Source organism: Candidozyma duobushaemuli (genome assembly GCF_002926085.2).
Source record: "Candidozyma duobushaemuli strain B09383 chromosome Unknown B_B09383, whole genome shotgun sequence".
NCBI lineage: Eukaryota > Fungi > Ascomycota > Pichiomycetes > Serinales > Metschnikowiaceae > Candidozyma > Candidozyma duobushaemuli.
In genome coordinates, this window is record NW_020289895.1 from 1,360,014 (window position 1) to 1,376,263 (window position 16,250).

The 16,250-nt window shown below is 48.5% G+C and overlaps 6 protein-coding genes across 6 annotated transcripts; 3 read left to right on the forward strand and 3 right to left on the reverse strand. All coding sequences in view use genetic code 12, as the record gives it.

Annotated features, from left to right (window-relative positions):
* Positions 1–438: 438 nt before the first annotated feature.
* Positions 439–1,638, forward strand: CXQ87_002070 (uncharacterized protein; the record flags this gene model as incomplete). Its single annotated transcript, XM_025480589.1, has 1 exon — positions 439–1,638. The coding sequence occupies one exon, from the start codon at positions 439–441 to the stop codon at positions 1,636–1,638; it is 1,200 nt and encodes a 399-aa protein (XP_025334889.1).
* A 770-nt stretch (positions 1,639–2,408) lies between these two features.
* On the forward strand, positions 2,409–2,999 carry CXQ87_002071 (uncharacterized protein; the record flags this gene model as incomplete). Its single annotated transcript, XM_025480590.1, has 1 exon — positions 2,409–2,999. The coding sequence occupies one exon, from the start codon at positions 2,409–2,411 to the stop codon at positions 2,997–2,999; it is 591 nt and encodes a 196-aa protein (XP_025334890.1).
* A 1,972-nt stretch (positions 3,000–4,971) lies between these two features.
* CXQ87_002072 (ubiquinone biosynthesis protein) lies at positions 4,972–5,778 on the forward strand (the record flags this gene model as incomplete). Its single annotated transcript, XM_025480591.1, has 1 exon — positions 4,972–5,778. The coding sequence occupies one exon, from the start codon at positions 4,972–4,974 to the stop codon at positions 5,776–5,778; it is 807 nt and encodes a 268-aa protein (XP_025334891.1).
* A 69-nt stretch (positions 5,779–5,847) lies between these two features.
* On the reverse strand, positions 5,848–8,598 carry PMR1 (Ca(2+)/Mn(2+)-transporting P-type ATPase; the record flags this gene model as incomplete). Its single annotated transcript, XM_025480592.1, has 1 exon — positions 5,848–8,598. The coding sequence occupies one exon, from the start codon at positions 8,596–8,598 to the stop codon at positions 5,848–5,850; it is 2,751 nt and encodes a 916-aa protein (XP_025334892.1).
* Positions 8,599–10,947: 2,349 nt separating this feature from the next.
* CXQ87_002074 (threonylcarbamoyladenylate synthase) lies at positions 10,948–12,063 on the reverse strand (the record flags this gene model as incomplete). The annotated part of the gene is made up of 1 exon (XM_025480593.1): positions 10,948–12,063. The coding sequence occupies one exon, from the start codon at positions 12,061–12,063 to the stop codon at positions 10,948–10,950; it is 1,116 nt and encodes a 371-aa protein (XP_025334893.1).
* A 313-nt stretch (positions 12,064–12,376) lies between these two features.
* Positions 12,377–15,489, reverse strand: CXQ87_002075 (uncharacterized protein; the record flags this gene model as incomplete). The annotated part of the gene is made up of 2 exons (XM_025480594.1): positions 12,377–13,103; positions 13,124–15,489. 2 exons carry the CDS (start codon positions 15,487–15,489, stop codon positions 12,377–12,379), a joined length of 3,093 nt encoding a protein of 1,030 aa, XP_025334894.1.
* Positions 15,490–16,250: the final 761 nt, after the last annotated feature.

Genomic DNA, 16,250 nt, shown 5'->3' on the forward strand with positions numbered 1-16,250 from the left:
AGATAGATATACATTCATCGCGGTAACGCCACGAAGAGGTGCAACTAAATCCTATGGATATCGGTTTTTGGAGTCTCTAATCAGACGAAAGCTATCTGAATTCAAACTGTAGCCCCGGAGTTGAGGAAATAGACCATTTCCAAATCACCACCCACCATGCACAACCACCCCACCTACCAAATCCCGCAATTGTCAAAACCTTTAGTAAGCTACTTTTACGACAAATGCATAAGCGAATGCACCAAAACTCACCCCAATCTACCGTCATCACCACACCTTCTAGAAGGTTCTGCATGTTTCTGCGGGCTTCTGCATGACACCCGCAGCTCCAGAAGCTTCCATGCCAGAATGGCTGCAAACTTCGAGAAGCTTCGGCATTTATCACCACAAACTATATAAGAACTGGCTCTTGCCCCAGATCTACAAAATCATCATCCAATGTTTACCGTCTCCAGATCCCCACTTTACGACTTCGACACCTTGTTCCATACTTTGGACTCGGTCAATCAGTACCAGCAGCAGCAGCTTTTGCAGCAGCAGTATGAGGCCCTGAGACCCAAGATAGTCAAGAAGGTGGAAACCGAAGACAAATACCAGATCCAGATCTTCAAGAAGCAGGGCAACTTCAACCTGTACGAAGTCAAGGTTTTGAGAAACGCCGCCTACCGCAGCAGTTTGATCAACCTTGTCATTGAATCCAGAAGAGACGACTTCCGCAGAGTGTTCCAGTTCAACTTGAACGACATCGAAGTTGGCGATATCGACTGGGAATACTTCCAAGACGACAATGTCTTGGTGTTGAACGTGCCCAAGAAGGTGAAGTACTGTGCTGACGACTATGTGAACACTTTACTTGCCAGTATGCTTGGAGCTCAAGCATGTGCACCATGTGGACATGAAAGAAAGCATAAGCACAGAAGCCACAGAAAGCTGAAGAATGAAAGAGCCGAGGCTGCCGCTAGAGCTGAGGCTGAAAAAGCTGAAAAGGCTAGAATTGAGGCTGCCAAGGCCGAAGCTGCCAGAATCGAGGCTGCTCAAATAGAGGCTGCTAGAATTGAAGCCGCTAGAATTGAAGCTGCAAAGGCGGAGGCTGCCAGGAAGGCTGAGGCTGAAAGAAAGGCCAGGGCTGAAGAGGCTAGACGTCTTGAGAAGGCCAGAAAGGAGGAAGAAAAGGCTCAGAGGGTTGCTCAGGAGAAAGCCAGAAGATTAGCTGAGGTCCGTGCCAGAAAGGAACAGGCCAAGAAGGAAAAGGCCAGATCTTCTGAGGAGGAGGCCAGAAAGGAGCAGTTGCAAAAGCAGCAGGAGTTCCTCCAGTCCCTCTTTGGAGGTTTCTTCCCTGGTGCTGTTTTCCGTGAGCCTCAAGCTGCAACCCAGGTTCCAACCGAGAAGACTCCACAAAAGCAGGCTAAGCAGGCTGTTTACGAATCTGAAGTGCCAAGTGAGCCACTCACCGATAGCGAGCCGGAATCGGAAACAGAGTCGATTCATTCCGATGATTCTACTGATTCAAGGGCCTCGTTGAAGAGAAGCGGAGAAGATCTTTCTAGTGGAGTCGACAAGCTTCATAGACACCCATCCTTGGAAGAAGTCGAGGATGAAGAGTTCGTCATGTTCAGAAAGAAGTTTGGCGAGCAGTAAGCCGTTTTGACAATGGCATTCACATAATGGCATTTTGACAATCGCATAATAAGATAATAGCATAGACAATGCATGAAGAAATTAATCATAAGCACATGTAGATATTGCTCAGCTTCCTTGTATGAACGCTGAAGTGAACAAATTTAGTGAAGAAGAGGATTTGTTCAACTAACATAGCCTCAACCTTCCTGACGTAAATGTATTGTAGCCTACGAACGCCAAGTGCAATGACTGGCAAATACCAAAGAGTCAATGGAATATGCAATTGATTCATTGTTCAGCTCCGAATTAATTGAAAGCAATAACTGTTCGATATCTCTAGTACGTTCATAGTGTTATCCTGCTCGGCTTAGCAACTTGCTTATCGATTTGATCTACATCAACATTTGAAGGAGCAAATCAATATCTGACCCATTTCGACGATTCGCTTGATATCCCAATCACAAGAAAATGTTCAGGCAGATTTAAATTACTGGCTGTCAAGAGCCGCACACAAACGTCAACAGTATTCTCAACGTTCATCATGAGGCTGACTACCGCAAGGGTGCATTAATTATGCAGCAACCTCGCTTAACCACATATTCGGACACCATTCGGTCTTTTTTTTTTTTTTCTTTTTTGTTAGAAGAGGTGGCCCGTTGCTGTTTTCTAAAAACCTCTGCATCCTATTTCCACCTTCGATGGTCAATGGCCCTGGATCCCTCCGAGACCGGTCTTCTGCAGTCTTTTCTAAATCAACAACTACACTTTCTGCAACAAGTTCATTCATCATGGAAGAATCAAGACAAACTGATGCTCGTCCAGAAGCTACCCAACCAGTCAACAACCATGACGTCAATCTCCCAGCTATCCTTTCCCTAAGCACAATTGTATCGCTAGTCCGGCTTTTCCAGCCATTCATGCTAGAATTGCAGAGCTCACAAAACTACTATCGCCTTGTGAGTTTCGTCTGGTGGACTCTGCTTTTTTGTTGTGCTGGATACCTTTTGGGCAGAACCTACGGCTGTGTTTCTGTTTGCAAGGCTGGTTCTTTCTTGGTTGCCCTTGCGTCTATATACGATTCACTTGAAGCTCCATACGCCCACCTTATCAGCCCGGTTTTGATCCAAATGGGAACATCTCTTTCGTTTACGACGTCATTCCATAGCTTTTTGTTATTCAAACCGAGACGTTTTGGTGACTTATTCGCTTCTGGTTTGATAGCCGTGGGTTTGCTTTTGAGCTTTGGTGCCGCACGGTACTCCCATGTGCCCTGGGTGATCTCTCTTCAGGGTACTTGTTTTGCCATTTGTGCAATTGCTGTGCCTCAAGTTGTTCCAGACGCTCGTGAGGAAGTGACTGTCGGTAAGAAGGAGGATTAATTGGGTGCAGATGTGCTAGACTCTCGAAATGGCGTCAATGGCTGGCACACACGGTTCTCGTTCTGAGTATAGAATGAGGGTTATTCTAGAGTGGCTATTATTTGAATCTCAGGCGGATTCTAAGTACATATAAAGAACGGTCTTGTCAACTTATCCTTATCTTGGTGGGTTAGATGCAGCCTGTTCTCTTATTATAGTTCAGGATCCTGACGTCTGTTTTCTCGAGTATCTGAAATATAATAAAACTTCATTTAATGAAATTTCTCCATCGACAGCACAATCAAGTAGTAGGTTCCGCACAATTGCATACTTCGTTTGACAGCCCCAGACGTGCATTAAACCGTGCGTTCACAATAGCACCACACACATAAGCCGAGTCTTTCTAAGCCGATCTCTGCAGCGACATTTTGCTTTATTTTAAGCAAATTCAAATAACGCTGTAACACAAAAGCACCTTTCGTCTAGAGATCCACCCCCGACTGTCCCGATCTGGTGCTGGTCTCGTAATTCCATCCTTCTGCAGTACTTTCGTAAATTCATTTTGTTATTCTTGAAGTCCATGGAGAAGACAGCAGAAGAGCCTTTAAATGTCCCACCTTCCAGAAAAGCCTTGGGTGTTTCAGATAAGCACAAACTGTGGATTGTCGTTCTTCTCCTAATATGCAATGTCCTAGCCGAGGTGGCTCTTCTTCAGCCCTACCTCCTAGAGCTTCAAAAAGCAGCAGAATTGTCAAACTCAAATTCGCTTTTTTTGTGGTTTTTTCTCTACGGCATGTGTGGCTGCTGCTTGGGTAATCAGTACGGTTTTCTGGTTATTTCCAGTGTGGGATTGCTCCTTACGGTGTTTTGGGCTGTTTCTGAGGGACTTGAGAACTCCAATTGTGACTTGCTCTTGAAGCCGAATTTACGTACTTTAGGAGCCTCGTTTGTATTTTCCAATTGCAAGTTCGCCTACGACATCTTCAAGTCCACATCTGTTGGAGGCTATCTATACGGTGGTTCGTATCTTATCGGTCTAGTACTAGCCATTGGTGCTACAAAAGTCAAGGATATTCCCTGGATCTACGTCTTCTTTAGCACCTTCTGCTTTGCTGCCTCCATAGCTGTATTTTTCACCGTTCCCAACCACCGACTCCTGCTGAAACCGCCCTCGGTGGTGAAAAAGTCAATTGGGGTTTTGGTATTGGTATTTTTGCAGCTTTTCTGGAGTATTTTTCTTTGGATGAGCAGGATATTGTTTATTATGCCAGAGGGGTTGGTACAGCTGCTGCAGCCCTTGGATGTGTTTGGTGGGTGGCTCAGTAGGTTGAGAATACCATATGTTCGTGATAGCAGAACTTCAAATCAAGAGACAGTCTGAAATTATCGAATTGAGCTATCTTAATTTAGCCGCTAACTATGAAATTTTAGTTCTAACAATACCCTCCGAATCGAACTGCTTCGTAGAAACACCCGTCCGTGAACAAAAGGCTTCGATTGTATCAAATTCAGTCCAATTTTCCAACAAGTGCCATCTCAAGGCCGTCTACCTGTAGTACATAAACATCAGTCAAAAGTCAATTTTCCCTGTAACACTTCCAAAAATCAACTTCCACATCCTGGTTCCCACCTTATCACCGCACTTACTCTATAGCAGCAATGCAGACGAATCACAAAAGGAAACGTCATCTGGACCAGCCATTTGCCTCTCAAATCTTGCTTTTTCCTAAATCCCCCAAAACCTACCAATTCCAAAGAATTCTCAATTTTTTACCCCCGAAGTCCACTTCACAATTTTTCACAAGGCCCTCACCGCACCTACATTTCTCATCCGATACCCTCACCACAGAATATCACCAATATCGCACCACTACTACTTCCACCACTTCTAGATTCCCATCTACAACACGCAATTGACGGCCCATCCTTGTCAATTAAACCGTTTTCGTGAACTCAAAAACAACCAAATTCCATTTATTAAGATTTCCTCACCATGTCCAGATCAATAGCTGTGTTTGGAGGCAACGGGTTCCTCGGACGCAAGATCTGTGAAGTGGGCGTCCGCTTGGGATGGTCGGTCACGTCTCTTTCCCGTCTGGGAAAAGCTCCAAAACCTGCTTCCCTTTCTGAACACCTGTGGATCTCCAATGTCAATTGGGTCTCGGCTGACCTCTTCAATGCTGAATCATACAAACAGCATGTGGCGGGAAAGAACGCCGTGGTGCACTCCGTGGGCATGCTTTTCGAGAATTCTGACTATAAACAAGCGATCAACTCGAACTTCAGCTTCTTGAACGACGTCCTGAGGCTTGCTGGCATGTTGAAGGGCCCTAACCCGCTTACTAGAAACCACAACCAGACATATGAGGCGGTTCAGAGAGACACCGCCGTGATGTTGGCAGACGCGTACTTGAAGGGCCTGAAGGAGGTCAAGGACCCTTCGTACGTGTACATTTCTGCCGAGATGAAACCGCCAATTGTGCCTGAGGGCTATTTGACTACTAAGCGTGAAGCCGAGTTTGAGCTTTCGTGTAAGCCAGGCCTCCGTTCTATCTTCCTTCGTCCAGGCGTCATGTACGACGAAAGCGCCCCTCTTCAAGAGAAAAGAAAGCTTTTCGGCAAGTTCTTGGGCTTGGGTTACACCTTAAAGGAAGGCATCTTGGGAGACAAGATCCCCATCTTCAACGAGCTCATACGGCCACCAGTGTCCACGGAAAAAGTGGCACTCACGCTCTACAAGAAACTCGAGGACCCGGAGGCCCAGGGCGTGGTGGGACTTGACGAAATAGTCAATTTCTAATGACGAGAGAAATCTCTAAATAATATATAAGGAAGCAGTGTCTCTTCGTCCGGCGGGGCAGCGGCTATATTAGACTGCAAAGGTGTAGCCGTTGATCATCTGATTTCTTCTTCTCAACAAGTATTTTCTGATCTCGTCGCCAATGAAAACGGTGCTGGTGAGAAAGACCAAGTGGACCAAGTCCGTGAAGGTCAAAGCTTCGGTTTGGAACACCGCTTGGAAGAAAGGAACGTAGATGGCACACATTTGGCCCAAAAGCGAACCAAGAACAGAAAGGTTGAACATGTTGTTCGTGAAACCGAGCTCAAAGACCAGTCTCGTGTAGTGGCGGCACGCCAACGCATTGAACATGTCGTACAACACGAAACACGTAAACGTCATGGTGGTGTCTCTGGCAGTGACCTGCCCGTCTTGCATCTCCTTGATGAAAATATACATGGTACCGATGATGATCATGATAGCGCTTTGTAACACCCGCTTGATCACCTGCTGGGTCAATATTTTTTCGTTTCTCTTTCTGGGTGGCTTGTTCATGATTTCAGGGTCCACGGGCTCCACACCCAACGACTGGGCTGGAGGTCCGTCCATCAAGATATTGATCCACAAGATCTGCATGGCGTTCAACGGGTTGGGCAAGCCAAAGAAGGTGGCCAAGGCGATAAGCGTCAAGGCGGCAATGGAGGTGGAGAGCTGGAAGGTGATGAAGTTTTGGATGTTGTAGAAAATGCCTTTTCCTTCTTCGATGGCATTCAAGATGGTGGAGAAGTCGTCGTCCGTAAGCACCATGTCGGCGGCTTCCTTGGCGACATCGGTACCGTTTCTACCCATGGCAATACCAATGTCGGCAAGTTTCAAAGCTGGAGCGTCGTTGACACCGTCACCGGTCATGGCCACAACGTCACCGCGTCTTTGCAACGCCTTGACAATGGTGACCTTATGCTCTGGGGTGGTTCTGGCGAAAACAGAGACATTGTGGATGGCGTTACTCAAACTCTCCTCGGACAATCTGTCCAACTGGTCACCGGTCAATACAGAGTCCTTGCCGGAGATGGGGATGCCGATCTGCTTGGCGATGTTGGTGGCAGTACTAGGAGAGTCACCGGTAATCATGATGACGTGAACTCCTCCTTTCATCAACTGGCTGATGGACTTGGCCACGTTGGGTCTTGGAGGGTCTTTCATGCCCACCAAGCCGCAGAAGGTCATGTCGGAGGTGATGGAGTGCTCTTTTTCAACGTCCAACTTGGAGTTGTTTCTGGCAAAGGCCAAGACTCGAAGACCCTCGGAAGACAAGGCCAGGGCTCTTTCGTGAATTTTGTCCTTCAAGGCGTCGGTCAACGGCTTGACGTTGCCCTGCTCGTCCAAGTACTTGTCCAGGTGTTTGAGAATGGCCTCGTTGGCGCCCTTGACAAACGTCTCAGAACGAGAAGTGTCGCCGCCATGGGCAGATACAGCCATGTACTTTCTATCAGAGGAAAAAGGAAGCTCGCTGTCACGCTCCTTGGTGCCACGGAGGTCGTCTAGGCCAAAGTGGGGCAAAGCTTCAAGCAAGGCGATATCGGAGGGGTTGCCCACGTAGGCCTCGTTATCGTTGGAGTAGCGGGCATTGTTGCAGATGTTGCCGACCTCAAGGACTTTCCTGATGTTGGGGGTCAACTTGTCGTGGAGGGTCTTGTCGTCCAATTTTTCCACAATCAAGTAGGGGCTGTTGAAGGAGCCCTGGAAGTCAAAGGCCCAGATTTTGGTGACGGTCATGTGGTTCTGGGTCAAGGTGCCCGTTTTGTCGGAGCAGATGACGTTGACGGAGCCCAAGGTCTCGACGGAGGGCAAGCGGCGCACGATGGCCTTTCTTTTGGCCATTCTGAGCACTCCAAGCGCCAAAGTGACCGTGACGATGATGGGCAAGCCCTCTGGAATGGCCGCCACGGCCAACGACACGGAGATCTGGAACATGTCCAACCACTCGCGGCCCTGGACGATTCCGAGCAAGCAGATGGTGCCAATCACAGCAAAACTGAACACAGACAAATCCTTGCCGAGTCTGTCCATGGCCTGCTGCAACGGGGTCTTGGGTTTCTCGATCTCCGACATCATCTCGAACACAGCGCCAAACTCCGTCCGGGAGCCCGTGGCCACGACGATTCCGGACCCGTGGCCGTCTCTGACCAACGTGCCCATGAACGCTATCGAGGAACGCTCCGTCACCGGGACGTCCTTTGTGACATCACCCGTATGATCCAGCGGCGAAATCGAACGGAGCGTCTTCTTCACGGGGCTCGTTTCGCCCGTCAAGTTGCTCTCGTCAATCGCCAAGTGCACAGCGTCCGTCAAACGCACATCTGCTGGAATCCGGTCGCCCTGACTAAAGTGCACCAAATCGCCCGGCACCAAGTGGGACGCCAACACCGTCAGCGTGTTGCCGTTACGTGTCAACTTGGCCTCGGCAGGCACCAAGCGGTTGAGCGCCTCAAGCGACTTCTCCAGGCGGTACTCTTGAACAAAACCCACCGTGACCACGATGGTGATGGCGAGCGAAATGGAGACGGCGTCGTCGACGTTGCCCATCCAAAACGAGATCACCGCCAGGCCGATCAAAAGCAAAATCAACGGGTCGTTGAACGCCTGCAAAAACTTCCACGCCACCAGCTCCTTCTCGCCCTGTTGGAGCTCGTTGTCTCCGTGAACCAGGCGCCTTACGAGGATGTCCTGGGTGCTGTGAAGGCCCTGGCGGGCGTCGGTGGCGAACTGGTTCAACACTTCGGCCACGTCGGTCTGCGCCCATCGCGCCAGCGGCGTCGTTCGCCCTTGTGGTTTTTCCATTAGGTGTTGATGGTGAGAAAGATAATGAAATATCTGTACTGCCTGGTAGGCGGCGGTGCGACTCGATGGGACGGTGTTGGGGTGTTTATGTCGGGGTGTAGGGGTGTTTCGGGCTTTTTGAAGAGTGTTTTGGAATCGGGGCGACGAGGCGGTTACGAATACGGCGTTGGTTTTGGATTTACTTGTACAGGGGGTTGATTACTGGGGGTTGTGCTGGTAACTGGGTAGGGTTGTTCGCACTGCGCAGGCAGGACGCCTGAGGTGCAGCGGCACTGAGTTGATTTGGGATTTTGGAGATTTTGAAAAAACGGTTGAAGAGGCGGCGACGTGAGGATTCCAGATCACCAATTAGAACCACGATCCATGCGTTGGTTCAGATTTCATAGCGGGCTCTGCCCCAGGGCGTGCACTTGGCATACCGGCCTGCGTGACGTGCCACGGGCCAAAACACGCTGCAGTGGGAATTTGAAAAATCCAAAACCACCACTGTATTCGTCGAGACCCGAGGATTCCAAAAATGCCCTCGGATCCGCCATACCTCCAATACTTGCAGACCTACACCGCCCCGCGTCGGTGTGGCCCTGTCTGCGCGCGGGCTTCTCTGCGCAGCGGACTCCAGGGCACCATTTCTTGCAGCTTCACAGGCCACTGCCCAAGCCCACCAGTGTCGTTTTTCGATCCAGAAAAACGGTCACATCCGGAGCGGCGCTGATTTTCAAAACCTCAAATCTCCAATTCCTCAATTCCTCAAATTCTCCATATTCCCTTGACGTCTCGGGTTCCTTCGCTGCAGACCCCCCACCAGGCGGTGCAGCACAGCGACTCTCACGCTCTGAAGTTACTGCAATTCGGCCTCCACGGCTCCAGATGCGTTTCTTGCTGATTACGGTGATTTCCAAGCAGGATTTCCAAGCAGGGTCATCGAAAAAGAGCCCTGGGGCGCTGCAGCGAGAATACCCAGTCCGAGCTGGCGAAGCCGACAGGGAAGGTTGAGGGAGGTTACTTTTTGAATTTGATTTCCAGCCGATTCGGAATTGTCTGCTGCAAAATGTCTGCAAAATGTCGGGTTTTGGTGATCCTTTCTCTGGAGGTGTCATTCATGCGGGCCTGCTGGTTTCTTTTTGCACCCACCGGTTGACAACACCTTCAAGGGGGAAATTTCACCGATTTGATTCACCGCTTTTTCCGGTTTCTTCACCGCTTTCCGTTTCCGTAATATCGTTGCCTGCCCGGCTCGGAAACACTTTTTTCCTCCTTGTTCCGTCGTTCTCTTGTGCTTTCTTGGACCTACCCGCACTGTATGGCTCAGCTCGCTAACGCCGAGAGACCCACAGACGGGTTTTTCCCCACGCCGCCGAAACACGCCAAAATTGGTACCGCTGTATTCGTCTCCTTTTTCTGATTTCAAATATGTCCTTTAAACTCCCGTAGCTCGTCTGCTCGTCGAGTTAACCCGGCATTTCGCGTCTTGGGGGCCCTGGAGGCGCAGTTTGGCGCTACACAGCGCAACGGGCCGTACGGCGCAAGAGCTCGCGTTGGACAAACCCGCCAACCGAGCAACCGTGACAATGGCTTTTTCGGCAGCAAAAGGTGGAAAATCACAAATCCGGAAAATCGCTAAAAATTTTTGCTAAGCGAGAAAATAAAAGTTTCCCAAAGCCCCGCCGCCAAAACCCGAGATGGAATAGATAAGCACATCTCCGAGGCTCCGAGGAAGCTGGATTTTTCACCTTCAAGCGGAAAGTGTAGGCGGAGTGGCCTGGCTTGGCACAAAATGACCCCTAATGGACGCGGCTGATACATGAGGCCGTTGATTCGATAGAGTTGTAGCGTTTGGTTTGAAGCCGCACAATATGGAAAGGACATTTGGTTTGGTGAAATCAAGGGATTCAGTTCTTTGGCTTTTTGGGTTATGTTTCTAGAACCCTGTATCATTCTTCTAGATCAGCCTTCTAGAAAACCTCCAGTCTTCACCTCGTATGCCTATCTTTCCTCACCTACTTGACCAAACCAGCATAGCACGCATGCGTAGACACCAAAAAACAAAAAAGTTGCCTGTAACTTTGCTGTACGTTGAAACGCCGGTTATGAGCCCAGGTGGGATTTCCATGACACCATGATTTGTCGAAGTTTAGAAGCACTGAAGGCTGGTGGGAGCTCTGTTGGTGCCTGGATCAATGAGCTCTGACATTGACAGCTTCCGGGCGCCAAGTCAGACTTAGCTAATTGGCAGAAATTCGAAAAACCAGCCGAATTGAAGCTGCGGCATTGGCTGTAGCGTTTGGTGCGTTTGGCTGCAATTGGCTGCAAATTACACCACCTTTTACGAATCATGTAGTGACTTTGTGGCTAATTCACAACCTCAAAGGCTGCTTTCGACAACCGGTTCATCACCGCAAGCCCATCGCCGGTCTCCTCCACGCCTTCGACCAAAATAAGCTCCACTCCCATCTCATCCACCTCTCGCAACATCTTAAACAAATTATGGGCCATTTCCGTGGCGCTGCTGCCCAAATTTCTCTCTGTAGCGCCTGTCAAACCAAGCTCTTCTGTACTGCCAAACTGACCTCCTCGAAGAAGCGCCATTTTCGAAGTTTCAACGGTATTTCTCTCTAGCCACTTTTTCACAGCAGCATTGCCGTCTTTGCAGCCCTCAAAAAGCACCACTTTCGCCGTGGGCAGGTAGTGTCTATATTTCATTCCTGGCGTCCTCACCACTTCTGTCTTACCAGCAGTTTTCTTCGCCATGACGATATTTTCCCATACACCGCCACATTTACGGATGTCCTCTGCAGAAACGCCACCTGGACGAAGCAACATAGGTGGATCCGAGAGACCATCCACCACCGTAGATTCAACTCCCACATCACAGGCTCCTCCATCGAGAATATACGGAATACGGCCATTGAGGTCGTGGAAAACGTGACTAGCCATAGTCGGGCTGGGTCTTGTGGATGCATTGGCTGAAGGAGCCGCCAAAGGAGTATCACTGTGTGCAATTAGAGCTCGGGCCACTGGATGTGATGGCATTCTGACTCCCACTGTATTCTGACCTGCTGTGGTCAAACTCAGCACAGGAGAACCTTCTTCCACGGGCAAAAGGATCGTCAAAGGGCCCGGCCAGAATCTTTCTATCAATTTTTCATAGACAGCCGGGATCTTATGCAGCTTAGGGAGAAGTATTCTTTCAATCTGTTCCTGACTGGATACATGCACTATGAGAGGGTTGTCTGCTGGTCTGTTTTTGGCAGCGTAAATGGCACGGACGCTCTCGTCACAAAGAGCAGATCCGCCGAGTCCATAGACGGTTTCTGTAGGGAAAGCCACCACATGACCTGGTTTCTGGACTTCTTGAGATGCAATTTCTAGGTTTTGTTTGGTGGTGGGATCGGAAATGTCCGGCATGTTGCCGCTGAAGGCAATCAGCGAGATGGAAACCGGTAGGATTTTGGTGGAAAGTGTCATTTTGAAAAATCTGTGGAGGTTTCTTTGCATCCAAAGATGACGATTAGATAAAGATCTGGAGACCAGGCATCGAGGTCATCTCGGCGTATGCAGGTCGCAGCGATTGGTAAGACTCATTTGACCAGACCGCTTCAGGGAATATGGAAAAAAAGTTTTTTGGAAATCGGGAATTTTCTATTTGCAATTGTCCTTTTGAGGATATTTGGATGAAAAATGGGTTCGATAAGAGTTGGTGGTGCAAAATTCCAGTGGGAGATCGTATCGATTACGTTAAACCTCAGGCATCCACGGTTCTGGTGACTCACTAGTCACTTTAAAACACAATGTTTTCAGTGAGAATCTTCTTTTCGTCATCATCGAGGGCTTCGTAGTACTGCTGGAAGTTGCCCAAGTTCTTGGAAACACATTCCTTGAAGAATTGAAGCAACATCTCCTTCACGGTCTGGTCTCCTACAGGAGCAGCATCGTCCTCTTCTTCGTTATCAGAATCCACATACGACTTCAACTTGTCGTACGTAGGGACTCCAATGTCGTCGAGATCTTCCCAATCGCCTGCATCGCCCTCGTCTCCTTCATCCTCTTGCTTGTCTAGATTGTAATCCTCGGCATTAGGCTGTTGACACTGAAATCCAAGCTCGTTGGCAAGTAACTTCAAGATCTTCACAGGAGCTGGAATCTGCGTGTACTTCTGTGGCATGGTCTTTGCCCTTGATCTGGTGATGATCAAGTCGCCTTCGTATGGGATAATGTCGCCATCGACAATCATAGAAGAAACACGAGTGTCGTTTATCGAGTATAATTTGCCCAACGCAAGAACATTCTGTTGGATCTTCTCGTAGCCTCTAGTAACCTCGAATGCACTGAACCAGATCGGTAAAACAGCCTCTAGGCCGCTGCGCTGCTGCTGAGTCTCCGGCATCACCACCTCAACTGCAGTAAGGGCATTGATCAAGTTTTCTGGCGAGGCGTTGAGCACAAGTTTACAGAAGACCATGATGAGGTTTTCGATCGTCACGACAGCCTTGGCAATAACCAATCTTCTTACAGTAGCCCGAGCAACTGATAGAAGAAGTCGTTGTCAAGATACGACTGGAAGTTTTCAAACAACGATGCAACGATGAGACCACAATTCATGGCTGCACTATCAGAGAGCTCTGGTGACAAGAACTTACCAGCGACAGCGACAAGGATATTCATACCAGACTCGTTGGTGGTGGTATCATTGTACTCCACGAAATATGTGGGTGCTTTCTGCAAGAGATTGTTAAACACTTCAGCAGCACTTTGAAGAATCTGGTCATCACTGGCTCTAAGTATGAGTTTTCTAAGAACAGGGAATGCAAAATCGAACACCTCCTTTGGAAACGTATTGGCCTGCTCAGTCTGGGAGGGAGCAGCCAGTAAGATGTTACCCAAAAGTTCGAGGGCCAAATTGAGGGTTGGTGAATACTCAACGGCTTCTGAGGAGGCCGCCTCGTCAATGATGCGGATCACAAATGGAAGCAGCCTGTCGCATACTTGAAGGTACTCGGTCATGGTGACTGACTTCAACAATGTCTCAAGACACTCGGCCGAATCTATCGTAAGCTGAATGTTGGCTGGATCTTTGAAAGCAGCCTGGATGATGATGTCTATTATGGAGTGGCTATCGCTGATCTTGAGATTAAATGCATTGCGTTGATCAACGTCGATAGCCACAGAGATGGCCTCCATTATGACTGGTGGGGTGTCTTCCTCGCTATCCTCAAGTAAACCGTAAGCGAGTTGAACAATCTGTCTCTGCAGCTCAGGTCCCATCAATGATAAGTCAAAATCAGGAACTTGTTTCCAGAAAGTAGCAGCAACTAGTGTACTTGCTTGCACGATCTTGTAATCATCGTCCGTCAAGGAAGCAGCAAACGCGTAGGTATTTTTAAACTGAGCAGCGCCAAAGTCATTCACCGAAAGCTTGTCGGCAAACTTCTCTATGAACTTCGGAAGAAGAATGAAGATTCTTGAGAGCAAGAGCGGGTGAGCCTTTGAGTCGATCAGTGCGTTGATGCTGGAAAGGTATTGTGACAAGGGGAGATCTGCTCCAATTGAGTCAGCCTGCTCGTTCAGGAAACACGATTCTGCAATTAATAAGTAAGCCTCGCGGGCTTTCCAGTCAAGTGACAGATCCACGGCCTGGGCTTTGATAAAATTGAACAACTGAGAGGCATCATTATCGCCGAGGTCCATGACGTAGTCTCTCACGGCATCCCTGACGGTAATAGCACCCAAAAGGCCAGTTATTTCAGTCACATAGAGATTGAAGTCAGCGAGGTACTCTTCGGCGTTTTCCTCCAGCAAAACAGAACATTGAACAATGCTGCGTGTGAGTTCTTCAAACACTTCAACGGGGAAATTCAGCGTGAGAGGAATGAACTCCTGGATAAGAGCCAATGTGGGCAAAAGCTCGGCAATGTTGTTTGTCAAGGCACGAGCAGGGTCGTCCAAATCCTCAGACTTCACGAAAGGAGCATTTTCACCATCCACACCGAAGACCTTGTAGGCATTAGAGGAGAACGTAAGGTCCTGAAGCAAGAGTCGAAGCACGTCTCTCACCACGTCTTTGCTGACGCGCTTTCTGTACGTGCTCAAGATGTTGGCAATCACCTTGTAAATGTGAGTTCTGAGGTAGATTTCAGCAAGATCCACAGAATTCGCCGTGGCAGCATTCAGCTGCTGTAGTAGCTGGCCAGTGAGAACAAACATCTGCGCTATGTGCTCAGTGACGGCTGACTTGCGTTCTGGCGATTCCACGGCCTCGGCACTCAGCAATGTATTGTAAACGGTGAGGTACAACTTAAGAGCACTGGTCTTGATAGAAGCAGGCAAGGATTCCTGGCTCAACAAGTTCGTAATATACGAAAGAAGCTGTGCACCGACGCCACCTTCCCAGAATTGCTCCTCCGTAATAAGATCATCGAACAAGTCGGTCAACACGGATAAACTGCCAATTACGGCCGTGTGGTTGGTCAAATCACGGGCCAAGTCGTACAAGCGAACAAACAAATCAGGCCATTCGTCCGGGTAGTCGGCAGCTGCAATTTGCACAATCACGTAAGCAGCACCGGATCTGATTTTGGAACTGGTGTCTGAAGAAACCAAGCGGATCAAGGATCCACGGATATCCTCCTTGAGTTTCTGGTCAATTGGTGGTCCCACAAACAGCGAAAACCCCATCGACCAGTATTTCGGCACCAATCGCTTCAAATGCAAAAGACACGCCTGTCTGATATCGATTCTGTCACTTCCAGAACACGCGCCTTGGATGAGCTCAAAAGCAACCTGATTGGCACTTTCATTGACTAATTTGTTGAATTGAAGCTCTGCTGCAGTACGCCTGTTATTATCTGGGCTGTTTTGGTCAGAGACCAATGCCAAGATAGCGTTGCTAGACATGGTAGTGAAGATCAAGAAGTTGTGGTTGTGAAGAGCGTGTTGAGGCGCGTGATGGCGTGCACGTGAGCACTGATCCGGGCAATGCCCACATTTTCTTCATTTTTCTTAAAAAGGGGTATTTGGATTCTTGGATTAATTGGGCAGTCTTGCTTAAGTGGATGGGGAAGATGTGGTGTGGATTTGTGGTTGCTCAGTGCGGTGAGGTAGTACAGGTGGTTCAGTTGACTGTTGAGTTACATAGTCATTATATTTAATTTTGATTAGAAACTCTATCGATCTATTTGAAATGACGTCTGGATGACAAAACAATGTCAGAACTGCTATCATCGGCTTGTCTGATATGGTTCAGTTGCCTGATCTATATGTATCTTTCGCAGCCATAATAGCCTACGAATGCATGGTGCAGATGCATGCTACAGTGATTTGAATAAATTTCATTCATCAGTCAATTAAGCTTGAATGTAAATGGATTGACCGTTGTTTTTGGCGATCTCATGAACTCATGGCTCTCACTCAGTGTGGACGAATTGGTAAGGAGTCCTTGAACGAAGACCCCTGAATACAAATTGGGCCTCAAGGTTTCCAAGGTCGTATTAAGGGGAATTTACATAGTCAGTAAGGAACCCTAGCCTGCGGACTTGGATAGGAGAGCTTAATTATGAGAAGCCTGAATCTCTAAGCCCGTTATTCAAGGATCCTTTCCAAGGCATAATTGGTAGACTAAACGAGAAATTGTAGCCAATAGTGTGAAACAACACTTT